Below are 21,553 nucleotides of genomic sequence, written 5' to 3' on the forward strand. Positions count from 1 at the left end.
AATTCCAGTTCAGTCTCACATGGATCTCAACACGTTAACTTGGCTGCTTCACTTTGAAATGAGCTACAGCTGGATGAACTATTTGTGTCTGTCTGGGTTTTATGTGAAAAGTAGAAGTATTACTGTATGTACTTCAGGGATAAATAGAACTGCTTATAAAAGATGAAACTTGCTTTGGGAAATAGGAGATTGCTTTTAAGGTGGAGGAGACGAGGGAACCACAGTTCCAGTGTGTTCCTGTGTCCCTCAGACATGCACTGCTTGCAGGACAGGCCAGTGGCAGTAAGAGTCATGGGAAGAGCTGTGTGTGGAGTGCCAGGATGCAGCTTCCATGAGCTGCACGAGCTCAGAAGGTGCTTTTGAGTGACTCCTGTGCCTTCCCCTTGCATTCTGTAACCTTTCTGAGCAGCAGAAGGTAATCACAGGCCTGTTCAGCTCCTGGTACTTGGGGAGGAGTTTGCCTGTTCCTAAAGGCAAAGGAAGATGTTTTCTTGCTGACAAAAGCTCTGGAATGTAGCTGCCAGCACCAGCTGTGAGACAGTGTTGCTTGTGCTTTAGGAACTGAGCAGTAACCCAATTCTGCCCTGTTCCCACAGTTGTGACAGTAGAAGACCTAAACACCTCAGTGGAAACATTTTCAGTGGAAAGACTGGAAATGGATGTATTTTAATGGGTTAAAGAACTGTCTGTTCACAGGAGATAGATTTCCCATGAATTAGAAATTTAAGTAAATAACTACCCAAAGCATTATGATTCTGTGCCTCTGTTATTCCAAGACTGTGATACAGATTTACAAGTCAATGTGCTGGGAAAGAATTTGTCAAAAATAAAAAGTGGTCGAGACGTTGATACAACTGCAACGATAAAATACGTGCCTGAATTTAAAATTCAAAGAAGTCTTTGTTTTTTATTCACAGTGAAATAGGATTTACACTTCTTTCTGGAGCTTTTTACATGCTTTGACTAAAAAGCATGCTGGAGGTTTAAGGTCAGCATCCAAACTTCAGTATAGTTTTAAAAACATTCCAAGTTCAGATGCTGAATCTCTCCCTAAATTATTTTGAAACTGATAACTGTGAAATTCTAGAATTGGAAAAAATATGTGCAGTTATGTGTGTTCTTTCACTGGTAGCACTTCAGCTCAGTCCATTCCTTTAAGTTTTCCTTTCCTCTCTCAGGAAATGAATGTTTGGTTCCATAACATGTATTTGATTTTTGATCTCCTGTCCTTTCAGCTGCCCTACTTCATGAATGAGCTGACTCTGACTGAGCTGGACATGGGGATAGCAGTGCCCAAGATCCTTCAGGCCTTCAAACCTTCTATTGATCACAGAGGTAAAATACAAGCTTCCTTTTCTGGTTTTGCTAGATTCCTGCCTTTTTACCTGTGGAGAACAGGATTTTTGTCTGGTTATCTTGTGGATGTTTTAATCAGAGGAAGATACATTTAATAAGAGCTGAGGAGATACTGAGGGGTGTCTGTGTGAGGCTTGGTCTAAAGTAATAGTTATGGAAGTGTGATCATGTCTTTCCATAGGCAGTAATTACTAAACTAAACTAAAATTTGCATGCAACAGAGATGCTGACACATATCTGATCCTCTACCATGGACTGCAGAGAGCCTTGCACATCTCCTTGAGACAGATCTGATTCTGTACCATAGCACAAAACAGGTTTGGCTCCCAAAGAGAAGTTCTTCTGTTCTGAAAACAGGGATTCAGAAAATATAATAACTTGGAAAACAAAAATACAGTGTTGCTTTGAAAATAGACTTCAAAACACAGCATCATTTTATGTCCTTACTATTAAATATAGATTTTTTTTTTAAAGCTGAATCACTTTCATACTGCTGCTTTATGAATCATAACTGTTTGTTTTCTGTTCTTTCTGGTTTGCATATGGTCACAGGAGTATATTTGAGGATCCTCATGTCACTTAAGTAGTCTCACAAGACAGAAAAACTTGGGATAATACTTTTTAGCTTTATCTTTTCCACATACTGAGGAGAGCTAGATGCTGTCTTTTCTCTAAGACATAATCAGAGCAGTTTTTAATTTTAAATTGTGTCTGATTTTCTCCACTCAAGGTGCAGAAATTTCTAATTGGCATAAAGGGAAATACTTCCTTGGAGTACCTGTTGTGGTGCAGCTGTGGATTGCATGGCAAGCAGCTTATTTTTGTTTTAAACTGCTCTCAGCTCTTAGGTGAAGTTACCAAGATAATTTCTAAATGGGACTAAAACCATTAATTGGTAGTGAGATAGTAAGGGTTTAATGAAGATACTTGGTACAAGTGCTAAAATGTTCTGGAGAGGCTCTAAATTACAGGCCAGCAATGAGCCAAACTTCAGGTCTCAGTAGCATATTTGGAACAATAACAAACATGGACAGAGCAAAGTTTGAGTAGATAATGAGCTCTGTGCCACTCAGATCACTGACTGAAAGCAGGAGGTGAGTGAGCACTAACCTTTCCCTCATAAAACTGAGAACAAAACAGACTTTGGGGAATTACTAAAATCCTCTTGGCCATACATAACATTAGTTATGTACCCAAATGCTATTGTTTGCCCTTATCTCCTTGAGACGTGCAAGTCTTTGGGGAAAGGCTTTATCTATAAAACATGGGGCACTTTGCTCTCAACTTCTGGAAAGTGTGTTTGCCACTGAGCTTTATAAACAAAGCGTGTTTGAAAAGAGCAAAGTGTTTTTTGTTGTCACAAGGAAGAAAATGTGTCTTTTTAAGAGAAATGAAAACTGAATAGATGGAATAAGCTGGAGTGCAATCAGTATTTAGGGAACTAACACATATTGCTGCTGCTTGTCATATGCTCCCTGCGTGGGACAGCAGGTTCTCCAAGTTCTGATGAAATCCTCCTGTGTTCCCAGCAGCAAAGTGACTTCACTGTTGGTACAAATTTTATTTTGTGTTACAGAACAAAAAACATTTTAAACTTGTTACATTTGTGATGCTTGCCAAGTGGTTTCATGGTTTCTTTTTAACATTTCTTGAATTCCTTTCTCTGTTCTCATAACTTCAGTTGTAACCAAAGGCTGGAATTCTAAGTCATGAGATGAGATTTAGGAGACTTGGCTTCCATTAACTGCTGAAACAGCAATGAGATCAATTAACTCCTTCAGTGTGTTGTTCACTTAAACTGTGACAAGGAAGCATTTCTGGGAGAATTGCTAATCCTTGTAACTTCTTCCACCCTGTTGGATGACATGTGAACTCTTAGTTTGTAAGAGCTTGCAGTGAATAATTACTGAAATAACTTGTTGCGTAATTATACTTAAAAAGACTTAAATAAGGGTATGATAATTGGAAATGCTTGTTCTCATAAGGATAAATGCATTTGTTGGTAAGTTGACCTATGATAAACCACTTGGTTTATTGGGGAATATGGGGGGGAAAAAGCCCTAAAATTTCAGGGCAGTATCCAGAATGAACATTTCTAAGGTTTTTGGGTTTTTTAAGTGTTTGAGACATTCAGTCATTTGAGGTATTTTTGAGCCTTTTGTGAGGCTTTAAAATGCAGTTACTAATTGTGAAGTGCTTTGTTACATCCAGAAGTTTTTTTTTAACCCGTGCTTGATTACAAGGAAAATATTTTTTATTATATGTCTTCTCTAAGTAACTCCATTTGTTAGCAGGCAATGTTAGAAAAAAAATCTTGTTTGTGTTAATACAGTCCTATTTGGGTGACAGCATATGCTGTAGCATTACTGTAATTCTCTCAAGGCTAGGGAACCAGAAAATTCTGAATAAATTGTACCATCTGCCCAATTCTTCACTCCCTCTCCCTCCTCTCCCTCCCCTTTTCCCTCTGGAAAATGCGTATGAATGTTTTCTGGCCAGAAGGAATTTTCCCTCTCAGTAATGGCATCCTTTGCTTAATTTGATCTACTGTTAAAACAACATTGATGATTGAATTGTGCCGACTCATTGATTAGCTGGTTTTCCTTGTTTCTCATGATCTTACTGCTGCTTTCTCATTGTAAAGAGGAAAAATATATATATAAGCTTGTGTTTGAGTTGTTGTGTTTGGTTTTAGAACAGTGTTAGAAACACTGTGTGAGGGAAAAGAGTGATTTGGGTTAGTAAAGCACCAGCTTACCTTCATCCTGCTTCCAGCATGGAACATCACAGGGGGTCAGTGGCCTGGCCTTTGGGAGCTGCCTGTATTTCTGTAAACAGAAACAGTGGGATTAGGGACAGTACTGTTTTTCTGACATGTTTTTGCAGAAAACAGTAGTTCTTTAACTAATAAAATGTGACTTTTACAGATGAATCAAACCCAAAGAGTAATTTTCATTAATTGCTTCTGAATAAGTAAATGAAAGTAGAAGGTGTCAGTGGTTGATGTGCCAGGTACTGGTTTTGTGCAGCTGCAATGTCTGGAAAAGGAAGATGTATAATCTGTGTTTATTGGCATCTGATTTCTAGCATCTGAATCACAAATACCTACAGCTTTGTTTAGTCCATGGGGCTGCAGGGGGTCACTCAAGAGGCAGGACCTAATCTTGCAGCTATTCCCAAGACAATTCTTTTGGTGAATATTCTGCACAACAATAAGATTTAGTGTAATGCTGCAGGTCTAGAGTTGTCAAAGTAATGACCCTGTTTGCTGTGAGTAATGAAAGAATGCCTGTAGCTCAGTTACTGAGGGAACCTTGTCATACTCCTTCAATCCACCATTGGCAAAACAGGAGTCAGCAGGTTGTGATGTGACACAAGCAATATTGCTCTGGGATTTCAAGTTGTGCTTTGTTTGGACAGCGTCAGTAGAGGAGTGTCCCCATTACTGTATGGCTTGGAGCAATGCTGTAAATAGTTTTGAAGTGAATCCCTAATTGTATTCTGTGTTCTTTATCTCATTTCAGATCTCTTTAGAAGTTTAGGTGTGTGTAAATCACGCTCCTTCTTTTTAGATTGCTGTTTTTCAGGATGGCTTTGATTTACATCTGACTTTGTTCCATGAGCTTAATATGAAGAGAAAGCTTGCTTTGTGATTGTTCTTAAAGTGACATCTTTGTGTTGTTTATTTTAGGACTGTGGGTTGATTTGGAAATGTCCTACAATGGATCTTTTCTAATGACCCTGGAGACCAAGATGAACTTGACCAAACTTGGTAAAGAGCCTCTTGGTGAAGCCCTTAAAGTTGGTGAGATCGGCAGAGAAGGGTAAGGGATGGCAGTGATGGAATCAAGCTGGAGCTTTCATTGTGAAAAAGTGGGATTTTTCCTTGTGTCTGAGCAGCTCTGGCTCTGCAATAGATTGAGAGGAGCTGGGGGGGTTTCATACACATGAGCGCTGAACGTGGCCTTTCTGTGCAGCTTTAATGTTTGATTGCACCATTGATAATCATCTTAATAAAAGGCTTTTGTGATACAATTTTTTTTTATATATTTTAGTAGGATTTTAAATGTGCAGCAACTAAAATTTAGGTTTGTCTTAGGCTTGATTTGGGGTCTTAAACAGTAAAGCTTGAATACTGGAGATACACACATGCAGAAATGGAGGTAGACGTGTAACAGGCTACTACAGCATGGCACAGCTACAGCTGTAAACCATGGAGGAGTAAACAATGGGGAAGGTAAATAGGCTGTAATTGTTAAGAAGAGACTTTTTCAATAGTTTTATTGCACCATGGGTGTAATCACACCACTGCTTTAGTCTCTATTTTTCCTCATAGCCCACTTCTGTTTCCCTGCTATATCTAAGTGAAATGCCTTATGCAGATAAACTAGTTAAAAACCACTATAGAGTAACTTACCTCTGTTGTATTTGTGCCTTCCCTCTCATTTTTGTGATGTTGTTGGAATTTTTGAGTGTCATCAATCTGTCCATTTGTATTAACCTGGTGAGTGACACCTGTCAGATATCCCTCCCATCAGCTGTGGAGTGTTCATTCTTTTTGTACTGTGTTCTCTTTGTACTTAAGAAATCTGCAGTCCCTGGACAGTAGGTGGTCTCTGATTTAGTGTGCACAAATCAAGAAAATAGTCTCTAAATCTGGCCATTTGTTTAGCTATGAATAAAATGTTGTGGTCTTTCACAATGAAGATACTGGATGCTTTGTATGTTCATGTCATAGCTCTGACCATTTATTCTGAGATATCTTGAGGTAATACTTACAGCAGCCCTATATTTCAATGCAGTCATGACAAGAAAATAAATGTGAAAAAGAACTAATGGCTGAATGATCTCATACACTGGTGATAGAAATTCAGAGGATTTAAAATCGACCCAGATTCCCATTGTCACTGCTTGAAGTAAATATTTCTGAATTTACATCAGTGTAAGTGGTAGGTGCAAATTTTTCAAAATCCCTTTAATCCCACCCCCCCAAAAACGGGGGATGGATAAGGAAATGTCTATACAAATCAAATTCTTGCTTTCCTTCCCCCATGCCTTCAGGATTTTCTTTGTGTATTTTCATATCTGCTCAGTGCAGAAATGGCCTCAGAAATAATTAGTGAACGCATTGATTTCATATTTAAAAACCAGTTTGCTGCTGGCTGAGCAATGGGCCCCCAGCAAGGCAGATGGAAGTGCCTGTAGCCAAGCAACCGATTGCTTGGAGGTATCAGCATTAACAGCTCTGCTCCCTGCTCGGGGCTGGGATGTTTCAAACCTCAGGGCCAGGTACCAGCTTTACATAAAGAGCAGCCTAATGTATTCTAGTTTAAATGAGGGGTTTTTTGATTGATTTTTTTCCCTTCAATACAATGGATATTATAAAAAAATAAGCAAAGACTGAGAAGTACAGAACAGTTTGATTCTCATCCGTGCTTTCCATTGTGTTAGCTAATTTTAATTTTACTGCCTTTTTTAATTATCAGTTGGCAGTTGCTGTGACAAACTGTTCTGCATGTGTTTGCATCCATGATCATGTTGTAAGTGAGGAATGTTGGTTGCTGACACTCATTTGTGTCCCTCAAGAGCCCAGATCAAACCATCTCTTGAGAGGCAGTAACCACAAACTGGTGTAAGAGAGGCACCCAAGAGGGAGGGGGGAAACAACTCTGGGCTTTAACTGTCCATGGATGTTGTCAGTGTAAAGGGATACAAACGGGTCTGTGTTGCACTTACTGTGTGAAACAGAAGTGAGATGTCCTGAGATAAGTTTGATAATGTCCTCTCAAGAAAACAGAACTCTCAAAGAGGGTGGGAAACTATTTAATTGCCAATTTCCTAAAATTAATACAGCACAAGGTTCTACCATACAGAAGATGAGGCAAAGTCAGCAGGTTAACCCAAATTTACCACAGCTTCTCACCCCATCAGTCGTTTTGGCTGTGTTGGACCACATAAAAACAAGCTGACAAATAGCAATTCATAAAATATTGTGCAATCTGCACGGGAACAATACTGTAGCTCCAAAGTGGGTTTATTCTGCCAATGTTTGTGTCGTATAAATGGTCCATTGTATGCAGAGAGCCCCTGAAATCTCACTCAAGCTTATTTATTGTTGCTTTGTTTAATGCGAGGAAATCCTGAGGTCTGAGCTGGTCAGTGCTTGTGAGGCACCTTTAACTAGGAAATCAAACACCTTGTTTAAGGTGACACCTTTGAGAGCCCTGAGAATGCTCTGGGCATGCTTTGAGCTGGGTGGTACAACCTGCACAGGAAAGTGAAGCGAGGTCACACCCTGGTAGAAAACGTGTAGTTTGAGTCTGACCTAAAAACGTGATTTTCTCCCTGAGAACCAGCTCCAGGGTTGCTATCTGGGCCAGTGACAGGAACCATCCACCACCCCCCCCGTCCCCAGGGAGGTGGCTCAGTTTGGTGTGTGCCTTCACTCTGCAGGTACAAAATACAGCTCTGGGTAAGAAGAGGTTTGCAGTTCTGATTCCATACCCTGGCTAGGAAATTCTGCAGTGTAGAGAGGTCCTGGGGTTACTCTCCAGTTGGGAAGGAGTCCTGTGCACTGAGAGCTGCATTGAGCTGTCCTTTTTCATTAGGACTTCATGCAGCAACCACCAGTTTGTTCTGTGTACAGAATATCAGGCAGTAGCCTCAGTCCATGCCCTGTGTGAGGTTATTAAATGCTTCAAATACACTTCCAAGAACACACACACACACAAAGAAAGAAGACACAGCTATGAACTGTATTCTGAACATGCTGTAGAGAATTACAGTGCTGGGTATAGTCCCCAGGGCTAAAGCCATATGCTTTTGAAGCTTGTGTTGTGTAACTGTTTTAGGCTCTTGCTTTCAGTAGAGATCTGTTCACACTGAAGTGTATCCACTGTATCCTTCCCTCATTTTAATCCGTTTAAAAGATTTGAAATTTTTCCTGTGATTGTACCTAAATTCTTCCACAGGTTTAAGTCTAGGAATTAGTTACTACCGGGTGGTATTTTGTACCCTAAGAGCTGCCCTTGTTTGATTTTATTACTTTACTTTTCCCCCATGATATTCAAAGGTTGTTTTACCTGTCCAGCCTCCGTTTTGCTCAACCCACGGAAAGCCACGAGCAGCAGCAGAGATGCTTTCAATTCGAAATTGAAATTTTTTTTCCTAATTATTTTTTTCAAATAATAATTATTTCGAATAATCTCCACATTTGATTTGAATATGCAAAACAGCCACCACCCTGCCAACCTCTTTCATGCAGGATTATCTTCCGCTGGGGAAAACAGCTTTTCTGGTTTGAATGTAGTTCTGCCAGCCTGGCTTCAGAGTGGTTTTGGTTTTGTTCTTTCAGATAGTGCTTACAAAAAAGAGGAGGGGATACTTCAGAGTCATGTAATGTCAGCCAAAGCTGTACAGGATGAAAAGCTATTTCAGGATATTACATTTGACCTGGGAATTGCATTGTTTCAGTTTCAGGCCAAGGGCGTATTGTCTTGCAGACAGCGATGAGGAATCCTCCAGCGCCGGCTCTTCAGAGGAAGATGATGCTCCTGAGCTGGCAGGAGAGAAGCAGGTGACTCCAGGAGCAGAAGGGTGAGCTCTTTAATCCTTCCCTCCCCCACAGACCCAATACCTTGCTCAGTCCTGGAGTACTCTGTGCCCCACAGAGTGTGAGGATATCCTGGCAGGGAAGCAAACACAACTGCAGAGCAAAGAGCAGCAGTGGAGCCACGTGCTGCCAGCAAAGGGAGCTGCTGTGCCGGGTGCTGTGCTGTGCTGGGAGCACTGCTCACTGCCCAGGGACCTGTCCTGGGAGCACTGCTCACTGCCCAGGGACCTGTCCTGGGAGCACTGCTCACTGCCCAGGGACCTGTGCTGGGAGCACTGCTCACTGCCCAGGGACCTGTCCTGAGCTCCACTGGCCACCTCCCAGGCTCTTCGCCATGAGAGCCAAGTCACGGGGCCAGAGCACCTCTGGGGACCTTCCCCAGCATGTCCTGCCTGGTAGCAGAGCCAGGAACAGGATTTTGTGTGTGAACTCGAAACACTGTATGCAGTGTTACACCCATGCTGATCCTGCTGATCCATATTTCCAGTGTGGTCTTTTCTTAAAGGAAACAACTGTTCTCAAGCCTCGCTTTCTTCTCAGTTTTGTGTTGCTGGCTTTTTTCTTGGTTTTTGGTGGGGTTTTTTGGTTGGGTTTTTTTTTTTATTTCTGGAGCTCTGTGAGTGTCTGGGCTGTGCAATACTGCCCTCTGATGCTGTGCACGAGTTCCAGAGGATGTTTCCCAACATCAGCGTTGCCACGTCATTCCTTGTTTTGGCTGCTGTTCTGATTTTTGGCTTTCTGCATCTGATTGCAATTGTGCTATGCAGTGAGAAAGCTGTAGTCAGCCAGAAATGTCTCAGACAATCACAGTGTTTCCTATGACTGAACACAACCCTGATTTTTACAGTGAATGTACCAGAAGACTCATGACTTATTCAAAATGTTCCAGGGAGTTTCCTCACTTTTATTCCTGTACACTTTTGAAAACTATGTGAAGAGTTGTAGAAATTATTGCATTTGATGCATTTAATATCTTCTAAAAATTCATAGATCATATAGAGAGCTCTTTATCAAGAAGGCAAAGAGAGAGAATGAAGAATTTTTATGTAGAATACTGAAAGAAAGAATCTACATTACTACCACTATAGAATCTGATGACCTGATGAGAGAGTAACTACTTTCTCTGGGTAAAAATACAGCTAGTGTAAAATCCAAAAGTTGAAATTAATTCACCCTTTTTATATCAGCTGAGGAGTTTCTTGCCTTATGTTGTGCTAAGGAGAAAACTCTGTAAAAGTCTGTGTAAGAATGTGGGGGTTTTTGGTTCCCCCCCCCACCCCAACAGGAAAATGTCATTTCCTTAGGAAGGTTATCTCTGGTACATAACATCAGGAGCCATAATTAGCTATGATGTAGTGTGTGGAAAATACCAAATATGCTGTTCTTGGAGTGTATATTTCCAACATGAGATAGGGGTGAGAAAAGGCAGATTCAGCCCTTAAAGAATCTGTTTAAAAGCCAGAAATGCCTGACATGTTTGCCAGGAAAAGCCCTCTTCTTGCAGTCATAGTTAACCATTTTGGAATGTCATTCCACCCACTGCTAAAACTGTTTTCCTCTTCTTTGTCAACACCTTTATACTCATAAAGGCTACAGTACCTTAAAATGAAAACCTTTCTGTTCAGCACACACTGTTAAATAATTAGACATGGTAGTTGGGCCTTCTAAGCTGATGATTTGTGCCTGTCTTGGTGCATCAGTGTCTCGACAGTTTTGTTGGAATGGTAGTAGACAAGGTGTCACTTCCCATGCCAGCTTGCTGGCATAAGTGATGGAAGTGTATTTGCAGTTTTAAAAAACGTTGTGTTTCCAATGCCATGTGGGAAGGAGCGTTCAGCCTGAACAGAATTTCTGCCAGGCACTTGTAGCTGGCAGAACACAGCTACTGGGTGCAAGCTCTGGTAGGTGCTGCTTGGTCATGCATCTGTTTAGAATTTTTACATCAAAGTGTAATGGTTTAATAGAAAATCCATGGCTGTTTTAGTAGTTTAAGAAAATTACCTTACAGTCCTTTTTTCTATATCTAAAGGTATGTTGGAGGATCTCGGACAAGTAAGCTCATGAGAATTGTGGATAAAATTACCAAGTCAAAATACTTTCAGAAAGCAACAGAGACTGAGTTTATTAAGAAGAAAATTGAAGAGGTCTCCAATACTCCGTTGCTGCTAACAGTTGAAGTCCAGGAGTGCAGAGGAACACTAGTGATTAACATTCCACCTCCACCCACTGACAGAATATGGTAAGAGGAACTTAGTTGCAGGTTGTGCTATTGAAGGGATTGCAGATGACAAAAAAGGTAAAGTCTGGCTGAAGTGGGTTCTGAAAGAGGACTAGTTGTAAATGAGGTAGGAATTGCTATTAGGAGGAAATTGAGCTACACATTTAAATATTTGCTTTGTTGGAGTGTCTGTACTAAAACCTGCTCCGTGCTCTCTCCCAAGGTACGGCTTCCGAAGGCCTCCCTACCTGGAGTTAAAAGCACGGCCAAAACTTGGAGAGAGAGAAGTGACTCTGGTTCATGTGACAGACTGGATAGCAAGGAAACTGGAGCAGGAGTTCCAGGTGTGTTTCCTTTACATCCTCATTTCATTGATGATAGTTTTGAACTATTTAATTTGAAGTTAGATGGTGTCCTCTGCTGCTCCCATTCGTGGGACAGACGAAGGTGAAGCTGCCTTCTGTGATGGTCTCAAGACTGTGTGTAGGCCTGGGTGGAAATCTATTTTAGCACTGGTCAGAATAATTTTAGAGATAATAAGGCATTTGTTTGAAATAGGTACCGTGATAAAATTTGTAGTACTCAAATAAAACCATGATCCTAGGTGTTCTTAGATGATAAGAGCACCCAACTGTTTTCAAAAATGGAGAACAGATACTAAGAGAGGTACTAAAGTGTCCTGTCACTACTTCATTGAAAATAATTTTTAATAATTACATTGACTGTAGTGTAAAGTAGGAAACAACCTCCAAATACATGCAGGATGGGAAGACTGACCACATGGATTCTGGACCCCAGCTGTACAACTGACCAGAAATCAAAACCACTTATCTCACTTAAAAGTTCAGTGTGAAAGTACGTGGGTTAAGAGCTGAGAAAGCAACAGAGTGGGGAAAGGTAGTGATTTTTTTCTGTAGTATCTTTTTAATTTAATGGAATTTGCAGAAATACTGATATTTCTGAGCTTCATTTACAAGTGTAACACAACACAATGGCCTGAATTAATGGGCACTGCACTGACTGGAACAATGCTGAGCTCAAGAATCTTTCGTCTGGAAATTTGTTGCATTTTTTAACTAAACAAATTGGAAAACCTAAGGTTTCAAGTGACATATGAAGTTTGTTGATTTAATTGTGTCTTTTTCACAGAAAATCTTTGTCATGCCAAACATGGATGATGTTTATATTCCTTTAATGCACTCAGCCATGGATCCCCGCTCGTCCACGTGCCCTCAAGATCTGAGCACGGAGGCCTCTGATCAACCATGACATGTGAAGACTCTTGCAGTTTACAGTATTATAAAAGTTATTCTCATGGTTTTATAAACTGTGCTGTAGTTCTCATCCTTAACTTGTGCCACTTTCCCCCCTCCCCAGGACTGTGCCCATACCTTTGTGCTCACTTGCCTGGTTATTGTTCCCGTGTACTTCAGCTCCACGAAGTTCCATTCCATTAAGCTGTTGATTTATTTTTGTACTGGCTGCCATCAGGATTTTAACTGGGAGGCTGAAATGACCTGTTCTTTGGGGGAGGGAGGAGGAACTGAAATGTAATAGATCAAGGAGCTCGTTGACGCACCTTTTGTTCAGCTTCTGTTTTCGTGCTCTGTTAATGTGCATTAAAGCATTGAAAAGTTGTTTGGCAGCAAAGGAACTGCGTGCCAAATGGGGAAAAAATCCTAAATAAGGAATGAATTTATAAAACTGGAAGAATATTTTTTCTTTCTCAGGCAGTTGGAGGTGTAGAATGAACTGTTTTATGTTCTTTCACTTCTGCAGTCAATAGCTTGTGTCAAGCAATCGAAATATGAAACGCTTTCAGGATAAAAGAATGTAAATTGGATGTATAGGTAATATTGTGATTCAATGGGATATATACATATTACTTTTTTCATACAGAACTTGTGCTTTTTTTGGGAAGCAAGTAGCCATAAAACACAACTATCAGTGAAGGTGGGACTGTCAGATCTTTGTAAAACGAGGAGGAAAAAAGTTGGTAAAGCCATGAGACCAAACCACAGCAAGCCGCCTTATAGTGAGGTACAATCACCTTGGTTCCTGATTAATTCTGAATGTTTCTCAAGACATGAGCACACACACAAAATGCCAACACTGCACATTACCAGGAGTAGTTACCTTACTGTGCTTAGAGCCTCTTGCTACGATGAAACACCGAGTTCTTTCTGAGGAGTTTGTTGCTGTGAGTCTTTTCCATTGCACTGTGTTTACACCCAAAGCATGGGCCCAAATCCTCCTGTTACAGCCCCAGACATCAAATCCCTTGGTGTTTGTGGGAACAGCTGTGGCTGACAGATTTTGACCCCCATGCATTGGTTTTTTAGGAATTCAAGCGTTGCAGTTGTTGGAGCTGATCATGATTAAAGATTTCTGCTAATTAATGGCCAAAACTAATGGGGAAGGGGAAACTGCCTTTTATTTCAGTCAGGTGTAATGATTCAAGGCTAAATGTATGCAGTAAATGCAAGATTCGAACACTACATATCCACTCTTTAACACATGTAATATTGTTCTGATGCTCAGTGTTGCCAACTGTTCATGGATGTCAGAAAACATTTTAGTTTACAAAGAAGGTGAGTTTTGGCTCTCCTTTTATAACATGATTTGCTTTTTTTTTTTTAGAATTTTTTAAGAATTTTGTACGTTGTGTTGTCACATTTGATGTAAATCAAAATTTCCATGTACAACTTGATGATTTACCATCTCTAAATGAAGCTATTATATTGAAGGTTTTTTAAACAGCACCTTGCCTGAAGCATAAAAAAAAAAGAAAATTAGCATTTAATATATTTAAAATTAATTCTATATTTGAACACCTATTTTGGTTACCTTTAATTGAAATATTAGTAGGTTATATTTGTTACCTGAACTCCTCCTTGACCATTCCAGGCTGTGTATATTCTGGGGTTTGCTGATTCTGTAGGCATTATTTGCCTTTCATGAAGTCTGCATGTCTTGTTACGCAGGTCTTTTCTATGAGTTAATTTCTATGTGCAATAACTTAAGTCAAAGGACTAGATGCACTAATGTGTAAACAGATTTAGACTTATTACACAAGATTGTCATATTGCACTTCATAAACTGTGGGTAACTACAATCTGCTTGCTTTGTTTTATTAAATAAATTTATCCCATGTCCAACAATTCAGTTAAATTTTATTTCTACAGCACTTAGCCATGATCCTGTGCAAGTTGTTCCAAAAACTTCATTAGAAAGGCAGTTTGCTGAGTGTGCCATGTGCTTGCAGTCTTTTTTATATATACATGTACTTGGTGATTCCAGGGGTAGCCAGTGCTGAGACTGTTAGAGCTTTAAAAGCCTAAATTTAATTTTACTGTCCTTAAACTAAATTAATCACAGTATTTAGTTACCATATGAGGCACGTGCTTTAAAATCATGTATTTTACAGTTGTGAAAACCTTGTAAGGATTAACAGCAATTAAGTCTGCACTTCTGTTAACTTCAAGAGCCTCTGTGAGCTTGATCATCTTTTACAGTCTGCCTGGACTCTGCTGCTGCTATTTTGTGTCCATTCGTGACATCAGAGTGGTTATATATTATATTTACAGAAAATACTGTACCTCTCCTTTGTCTGCAGGACACCTTTAGCACCAGTATTAACAGATGGAAAAAACAGAGGCCCTTTAAATAGCTGCAGGAGTCAAATTCCTATTTTATTTCAAGTTGGGTTTTTTTTTCTGTGTGCATAAAGGACCCCCAGCCCTGCATGTGTGTCTCCTGCATATTCACCCAGCTGCTTTACTCCTGCAACAGCTTGGCAGTCATCCCAGGACTTGGGTTAGTTTTTTCAAGTCCCTTTTACAGCTAAAACCTGAACTACCCCAGGAAAAAATTCCTGCCCCGGGCTATTTTGGGTTAAGTCGCCCTGAACCGTGACAGTGACCCGGAGCTGCTTTCGCTGGCACCGCCCTCTCCAGCAGGGACTGGGCTCCATCCAGGCCAGCAAAGTTTGTATACCCCGTCCCCGAGCCGTGTGTCCCCGCAGGGTGGCACAGGGTGGCTCTGGCACGCAAATGTCACTTGTTTTTAAAAGCGCCGCCCGGGAGGTGCCGAGCGGCCCCAGTTATGAACAAGCCTTCGCTGTAGCACCGCTGCTTGGCCGGCGGCGCCGAGCGGGCACCGCCGGGTCAAAGGCAGTGCGGGACCGCGCGGGAAGAACCAGCCGGACACGATTTGGGGCACACAGCTTTATTTACCGCCGATCCCGATCTCCGCACGGGCCCTGCAAGACACAGAGGGTAAAGGGGAGGTTACACACGCGCCTCACCCCGGCCGCCCCGTGGGGTGGGCGCAGCCGGGGCGCTCAGTAGTAGGTTTGCTTCACGTATATCAGCAGTCTAACACGTGTCAAGAGACATCACTGCGGCCCAGCCCGGCCTGACCCGCCCGCCCCCAAACCCAGAGCTGCGCTCACCTCCCTTGCCGCAGGAAGAAAAAAGGCCGAGCATCCCCCGCGCTCCCCTTTATAGAGCGGCCGGCTCCGCCCTCCTCGTGTTCTCCAATAGAATTTGAGTCTCGGGTCACGTGCTGATCCGGGTGCTGCTGTGCGCGAGGGTGGGCGGGGCCGCGTGAGGGCAGTGGGCGGGATCGCTGAGGGGGCATTGCCTTGAGGGGGTTCGGTGGTCTGGCGCCGCCCCCCGGCGTGTGCGGCAGCTTTATTCGCCTTTTCCGAAGCAGTTGTACTCTTCTCTTTCGTAGTTAGCTCTAGCGCTCTGTTGCTGTGAGGAAATAGGGCTCGATATTAAAAACATCAAAGCTCAGGCCCTCGGTCAGAGCTCCCCCCGCGCTGAGGGGTTGCTGCGGTGGTTCCTGAGGGAGGTGCCGGGAGCGGAGGGCGCTCGGGAACGCTCGGCTCTCTGCCCCTCCTCAGCACCTCTTTTGGTCATTTTTCCTGTTTCCAGTGGAGAGACACTCATGTTAAATAACTGCAATTTGGAATTAGCACATGCAGCGTTTGTGCAGCAACTGAAAAACTCCTCCCATGATGTAGCAGGATGCCAGGGCACACACAGTGTGTTCAGTGGTCTGCTTGTTCTCAGCCTGAATGCTTGAAAGCCAAGGCCTCCCTAAAGAAACCCGTTGGAAAACTGGAATTACAGTGCAGTTTGTAGCTCCAGCATGTTTTTATGTATTCAGGCTTGCAGGTCAGGTCATCATTAGGACAAGGCTCTGAGGTACATGGTGGGAGTGTTGGGGTGTCCTGTGCAGGGCCAGGAATTGGACTTGATCGTTGTGAGTCCGTTCCATCTTGGGGTATTCTGTGATTCTGGGTGATAATTACATCTCCTGCCTGCAATCAAAGAGAGCCGGTGTGTGCACATGGCATGGCTGGCCCCGTGTGTTCTGCAGCTCCATTAGTGATATCAGTTTAAAAAGCAAACAATATGTACAAGGACAAAGTGGCTTTGTTGTATAAATAGGTGGCTGAACGCTGGGCCATTGCCAGGCACTCTAAATTTACTCTTTTTACAGCTTCTTTCATTTGATTCAGTACTTTGTGTTTATTTTTATCGGTTCAGAGGAACCTGGATCAGGTTTTTGGTTCAAAGGGGCATGATGGGGTTTTTTTGCATTTATTTAAGGTGTTGCACAGCACAGGGTCAACAGTGAGTTTGTCAAGACAAAGGCTATGCCAAATAACTTTGGCCTGATCTGCCCTGAAAGTAAGAAATTAGTAAGGAAATTAGAATCATAGGATTATGAAGGTTGGATTATGAAGGTTCGAAGAGGCCTTTAAGATCAAGTCCAACTGTCAACCCAGCAGCTGTAACCCCTAAAGCACTAAAATGATATCACCCAGTGCCAGGTCCATACGCCTCCTGAACACCTCCAGGGGTGGTGACTCCACCACCTCCCTGGGCAGCCTGTTCCAGTGCCTGACCACCCGATTGTCCCGGGCACGGTGGTGCAAATTCGTGCCGCCTGAATTTCGGTATTTCTTGATAAGAACAAAGCAGCAGCAGCAGCCAGCTGCCATCGCAGCCCTCGGTTTGCCACGGGGCAGCCGCCCGAGCCCCCGGGCAGGCGGCGGGTCGGTCGGGGCTCGCTCGAACGGGGCGGCTCCGGCAGCAGCGTCTCTGGCCGCTCCCGGGCCCCCGGGAAGCGCAGCCCCCGGGCCGGGCGGTCCCCGAGCGCGGTCCCTGTGCCCGTCCGCCCGCGGGTGACGTGGTGCCCCGGCCGGGCGGTCCCCGCGCCCGCCCCGCCCGCTGCGGGGAGCGCCGGACGCGCCGGTCCGGAGGCAGCGCCGAGCGGGCGGAGCGGCCCCGCGGTGCAGCCATGGAGCGGCTCTGCCGCCTCCTCCTCCTCAGCCTGGCCGTGCTGTTGTTGCTGCTGCCGCCGAGGCCCGCGGTGAGTCCGGGCCCGCCGGGCCGGGGGAGGGCAGGGTCGGCCGGGGCACGGGGAGGGCCGGGGGAGCGGGGCCGGGGGATCCTGCCGGGATTAGCGAAGGATGGCCGTGGGTGCTGAGCCAACAGACCGCCCGGGTCACTGCCGGTAGTGCCGAGTGCTCCTGTGTGCGGGGTGAGGGGCTGCAGCCCCACAGCCTCATCCCGCCCCACAGCCGGATCAGCCCCAGAGCCTGACCCAGCCCCACAGCTGGGTACCCGCAGCTGTGTCCTGCCTTGCCACCCGCTGTGTGTCCTAGTCTGATACGCGTGTCCTAGTCTGAACATATATATCATAATCCTCGAAATATAAAAATACAAGTAATTTCCCACAAAGTAGTTGGAAAAAGTAGTACAGAGAAACTTTTGAAACAGTAGTACAAAGAAACTTTTAAAAACTGAACCTATGTAGATTGGTATAGGAACCAGGGAGATCCTGGAAGGTCTTTGCTCTGCCTCCTTGTAATTAATGGGGCTTGTTTTCTTTCTGAAAAAAACCCCAGCATTGCATATATATTGATAACCAAATGCAAATGATGGGTTACAGGCCCAGTCATGGCATTTTGGTTGCTCTGTTTCCAGAGCAAACGCAGCAATGTGCATTAAATTTACATGTGGTTGGTTGGGATCCAAACCAGGCCACAGTTTTGAATTCAAAGGTGAAAGACAAAGTGCACGAGTCACTGCCCTACAAAACCTCTTAAGAAATAACCAGGTTTGTTGTAAGGTATTGCTATAGGTGGAGCAATAAAAGTGCATGAAATAGGGAAACTGATGCAAAGCAGATGGAATGCTGAGCAGATTATTTTTACAGAGGTAATAATTTTAAACAGTGTACTTTACAGTGGGTGCTGTCTGTTGTGTGTGTACTGAGATGGAAAGCTAAGTTCAAAAATTCACTTCTGAAAGGTGCTCTTGTTTGCAAGTGCTCCAGATCAGGAGACAATGAAAAAGGCCACCTGGCATTTACTGTTTTCATTGTACTCGAATGTAGCAGAGGAAAGTTTGAGGTTCTGTTCTTTGATGGATTGTTCATTGTTACCTGAAAATACTGGAGTAAGTAAGATATGGGGTTATAGTTCGGGTTAAGCAAAGCTGAAGGCTTTGTTTTTCACCTGGGATATAATAGCTCCACTCCCCTTCTTTAAAAGTAAAGTAAACACATTAGCAGTGAAGCTGTGTAACATACCTACTGTTGTTACTTCGTTAGGAAACTGAAAAAAAATTAAATGCAGGCTGTCAACAAAAAATACTTTAGAATCTTTATTGTACGGTGCTAATGTGTTTGTCTTAATCTGGACTGTGAGGTTGAACTGAGGTCTCTCCAGATTTGGGCTTCAGATTTTGCAAGGGAAACACTGATTTTTAACTCTTGAAGTTTTAAAAACAGTACTCAGTAAAAACAGTAATAAGTATTTTTAAATACTAAAAATGCTTTTCAAATCAACAGATATTAATAAATTTTGTATATTTTTACTTGCACAGTCACAAAAAAATAGACTCATACCCTGGTAGAATTCAGCCCTTTTTCTGTGGATTTCTCTCTCCCCTTGGTCTCCCTGCCCTGCCACCTCAACTCAATATCTGATCTCAGGTTCTCCGTTTCTATTTCTTTTCTTGGCTCTCTCCCTGCTCTTTTTGCTCTGCCAGCTGTAGATCCTCACTGTGACTTCAAAGTTGAAATCTATTGCCCAACTCCAGTCCCTTTTCAGAACTGGTTTTAATTTCTGTGAACTCAGTCCCAGTCACCTCACCTGTGATTAACCCGTTTAACAGTGAAGGCTTATTTAAAACTATTCTTGTCACTTGAGTAATAAATTCCCATGGAAAAGACTGGCACACGATCCTTGGTGTTGAGGTAATGTAAAAACACGAGACTGCCTAAAGACTTTGCAGATTGTTTTCTTTAGATTTCTTCTATGAGTAGTGGTGGTGATCTGCTGCTCTGTATTTTCCTTGTCTGTTAACTATACTGTTGGTTACCTGCCATCCACATTATGAAAGGGTGAAATCTCAGATACAGCAGTGAGAAATGCAGTAGAGCTGTCAGTAAATAACAGCCACCATCGATATAATACACTAATGATTTACAGCTCCCTTTACATTGAAAAGAACCTTGTTGTTGTGAGCCCTGGACGTTCCAAACTGTGCCTGATTCTGTTTTAGCATGGAGTCAGTGCAACTGGAAAATAACAACCTCTCTGGGATTAAAGTGGCATTTGGAACACGAGTCTGTCCCTCCTGCAGCCGGTGGGACAGGTTTCAGTGCTGGGTTTGTGTGCAGGCAGCTCCTGACACGGGAAAATCCCAACCTCAGCCAGGTGTGTTTCCTTCTGGAGTGTTCTTTCTCTCAGCACGAGGTGTTTGCCCAGGGAACTGATAGGTGTGAAACCCCGTGAAGGTTTACAGAGGACATGCTCAAGCACTGTGTTAACTAGCAGTGATGTGTTTTATTTGAGTTGCAGGTCTCCTTGGCTGCTCAAAAAAATAGTCTAATAGGGTCTGGGGGTTTTTGAGGGTGGGGGATGTAAATTTGTCTTGCACATTTAAAATTAGCGTGGACAGCTCTGGCCTGGAGTGTAAATGATGTGCTACGTGTTTATAACTCTGCCCTTGGATTGCTGGTGTTCTTGTGGCTACTGAAATAAGTTTGGGTTTTACAGAGAGAATCAAGGTTGAAAGCTCATCTGGGAGGAGAGGGCAGTTGGGGTGACCTCTTGTAGCCTTCAGTTTTTCCTATTGCAGTAGGAGTGGGTGTATGAATGAGAACCCCCTGAACTGGGTTACAGCCTGATGAGAAATAGCTAATTGGAATTTGTCTAAGATTAAAAGATCTGTAGAATTGATTTAGCTTTCCAAAGAAGATAAAATATATTTTTGTCAGCTCTCTTTCATATATTAACTTCATTATTAGTTATGCTGAAAAACTCCCCCCAGTAGTTTTCTGAATTTCACAAAGACTTTCTTCATGGCCTGGTTTTATTATGCACAGGGAGTTTTAGGCTTTAGCCTGGCAGTGTAATGAGATAGCTGTCAAAACCAGGGTAATGAATCATAGGCTATCTGGGATGAATATGCCAAGTGCTTGCAGTGTGTGCTAATGTCTAAAAATATTTTGCTTTGTGTCCTCCTTGGTTTTAGTTGTGGCTCCAGTAGCATAAATTATGGTGTAGGCCTTTTGTTATTGGGAGGAAAGTGTCTGGAGCTGTTAATGCTGAAGTTGGTTTACTGGTTTTTAGTAAAGTGCAAGTGTACAGCCTGATGAATATTAAGCTAATTATGGAGTGAGGAATATAGGTTTTTTTTTCCTTGAGTGATTATATATCTTGTCAATATTTTGGTTGTGTAAGCCAAGCATTGCCAAAGAAATCCTGAAGCTGTAAGTTACAGTTAGCAAACCATCCATCCTTTATCATCCATCAACCCAGCACATTAAGTTTGGTGCATATCTGTTGCTACTTCAGACTCATAAAAGAGAAAATTATTTACCTGGTAACACATGGCACTGATTTATTCACTGGTGGGCACTCAGTTACTTCTTTGAGGTCAGTACCAGTTCTTGCAGTCAGCACACACCATCACAGTGTCACTGTGAAGCCTTTTCTTGTTCCTTGTTCATACTTGAGGAACCTCTTGTGGTGTCACCCCCACAGCAAAACACATTTCTGGGTTGCAGAGCTGTGACCTCAAGGAACAGAGTGCCCTGGTTTTGTGTCTGCTGTTCCCACTGGCTGCAGCAGGGCTCGTGCCTGTGTGGTGACCTGCATTTCTGAAGTGCTGGCTTTAACCAGAGGAATTAATGGGTGAAGTTATTGCTCTGGGGATCTGTTTGCTTCTAAGACAATAAAACAAACTGGGGCATTGCTTTGCCCTTAGAGAAGTTGGTGCTGTGGGGGTGAAGGAAGATGTTATCACCTGGACACTGAACTACACCACACACACCCC

General features: G+C 42.9%; 2 protein-coding genes and 2 non-coding genes across 5 annotated transcripts in view; 2 read left to right on the top strand and 2 right to left on the bottom strand.

Annotated features, from left to right (window-relative positions):
* TEX2 (testis expressed 2) overlaps window positions 1-12,507 on the top strand; it is a 41,488-nt gene extending 28,981 nt beyond the window's left edge. The window contains exons 7-12 of the mRNA XM_027654256.1: window positions 1,236-1,335; window positions 5,048-5,180; window positions 8,830-8,952; window positions 10,998-11,207; window positions 11,410-11,530; window positions 12,336-12,507. Of these exons, the coding sequence (XP_027510057.1) occupies window positions 1,236-1,335; window positions 5,048-5,180; window positions 8,830-8,952; window positions 10,998-11,207; window positions 11,410-11,530; window positions 12,336-12,455 (807 nt within the window). The 3' untranslated portion in view covers window positions 12,456-12,507. The remainder of the gene's footprint in view (window positions 1-1,235; window positions 1,336-5,047; window positions 5,181-8,829; window positions 8,953-10,997; window positions 11,208-11,409; window positions 11,531-12,335) is intronic.
* A 2,710-nt stretch (window positions 12,508-15,217) lies between these two features.
* Window positions 15,218-21,553, top strand: part of ERN1 (endoplasmic reticulum to nucleus signaling 1) — a 33,073-nt gene continuing 26,737 nt past the window's right edge. The window contains exon 1 of one of the 2 annotated variants that reach the window (XM_027654252.1): window positions 15,218-15,463. In XM_027654252.1, the coding sequence (XP_027510053.1) occupies window positions 15,239-15,463 (225 nt within the window). In that variant the 5' untranslated portion in view covers window positions 15,218-15,238. Of the gene's footprint in view, window positions 15,464-17,460; window positions 17,574-21,553 lie in introns of those variants that run through there. The other variant, XM_027654253.1, reaches the window with a different exon arrangement.
* LOC113952560 lies at window positions 15,237-15,365 on the bottom strand. Its single transcript, XR_003529589.1, has one exon. It is a non-coding gene; the product is annotated as a small nucleolar RNA SNORA76 (small nucleolar RNA).
* Window positions 15,527-15,589, bottom strand: LOC113952557. Its single transcript, XR_003529587.1, has one exon. It is a non-coding gene; the product is annotated as a small nucleolar RNA SNORD104 (small nucleolar RNA).

Source organism: Corapipo altera, unplaced genomic scaffold (genome assembly GCF_003945725.1).
Source record: "Corapipo altera isolate COAL_440 unplaced genomic scaffold, ASM394572v1 343, whole genome shotgun sequence".
Classification (NCBI taxonomy): domain Eukaryota; kingdom Metazoa; phylum Chordata; class Aves; order Passeriformes; family Pipridae; genus Corapipo; species Corapipo altera.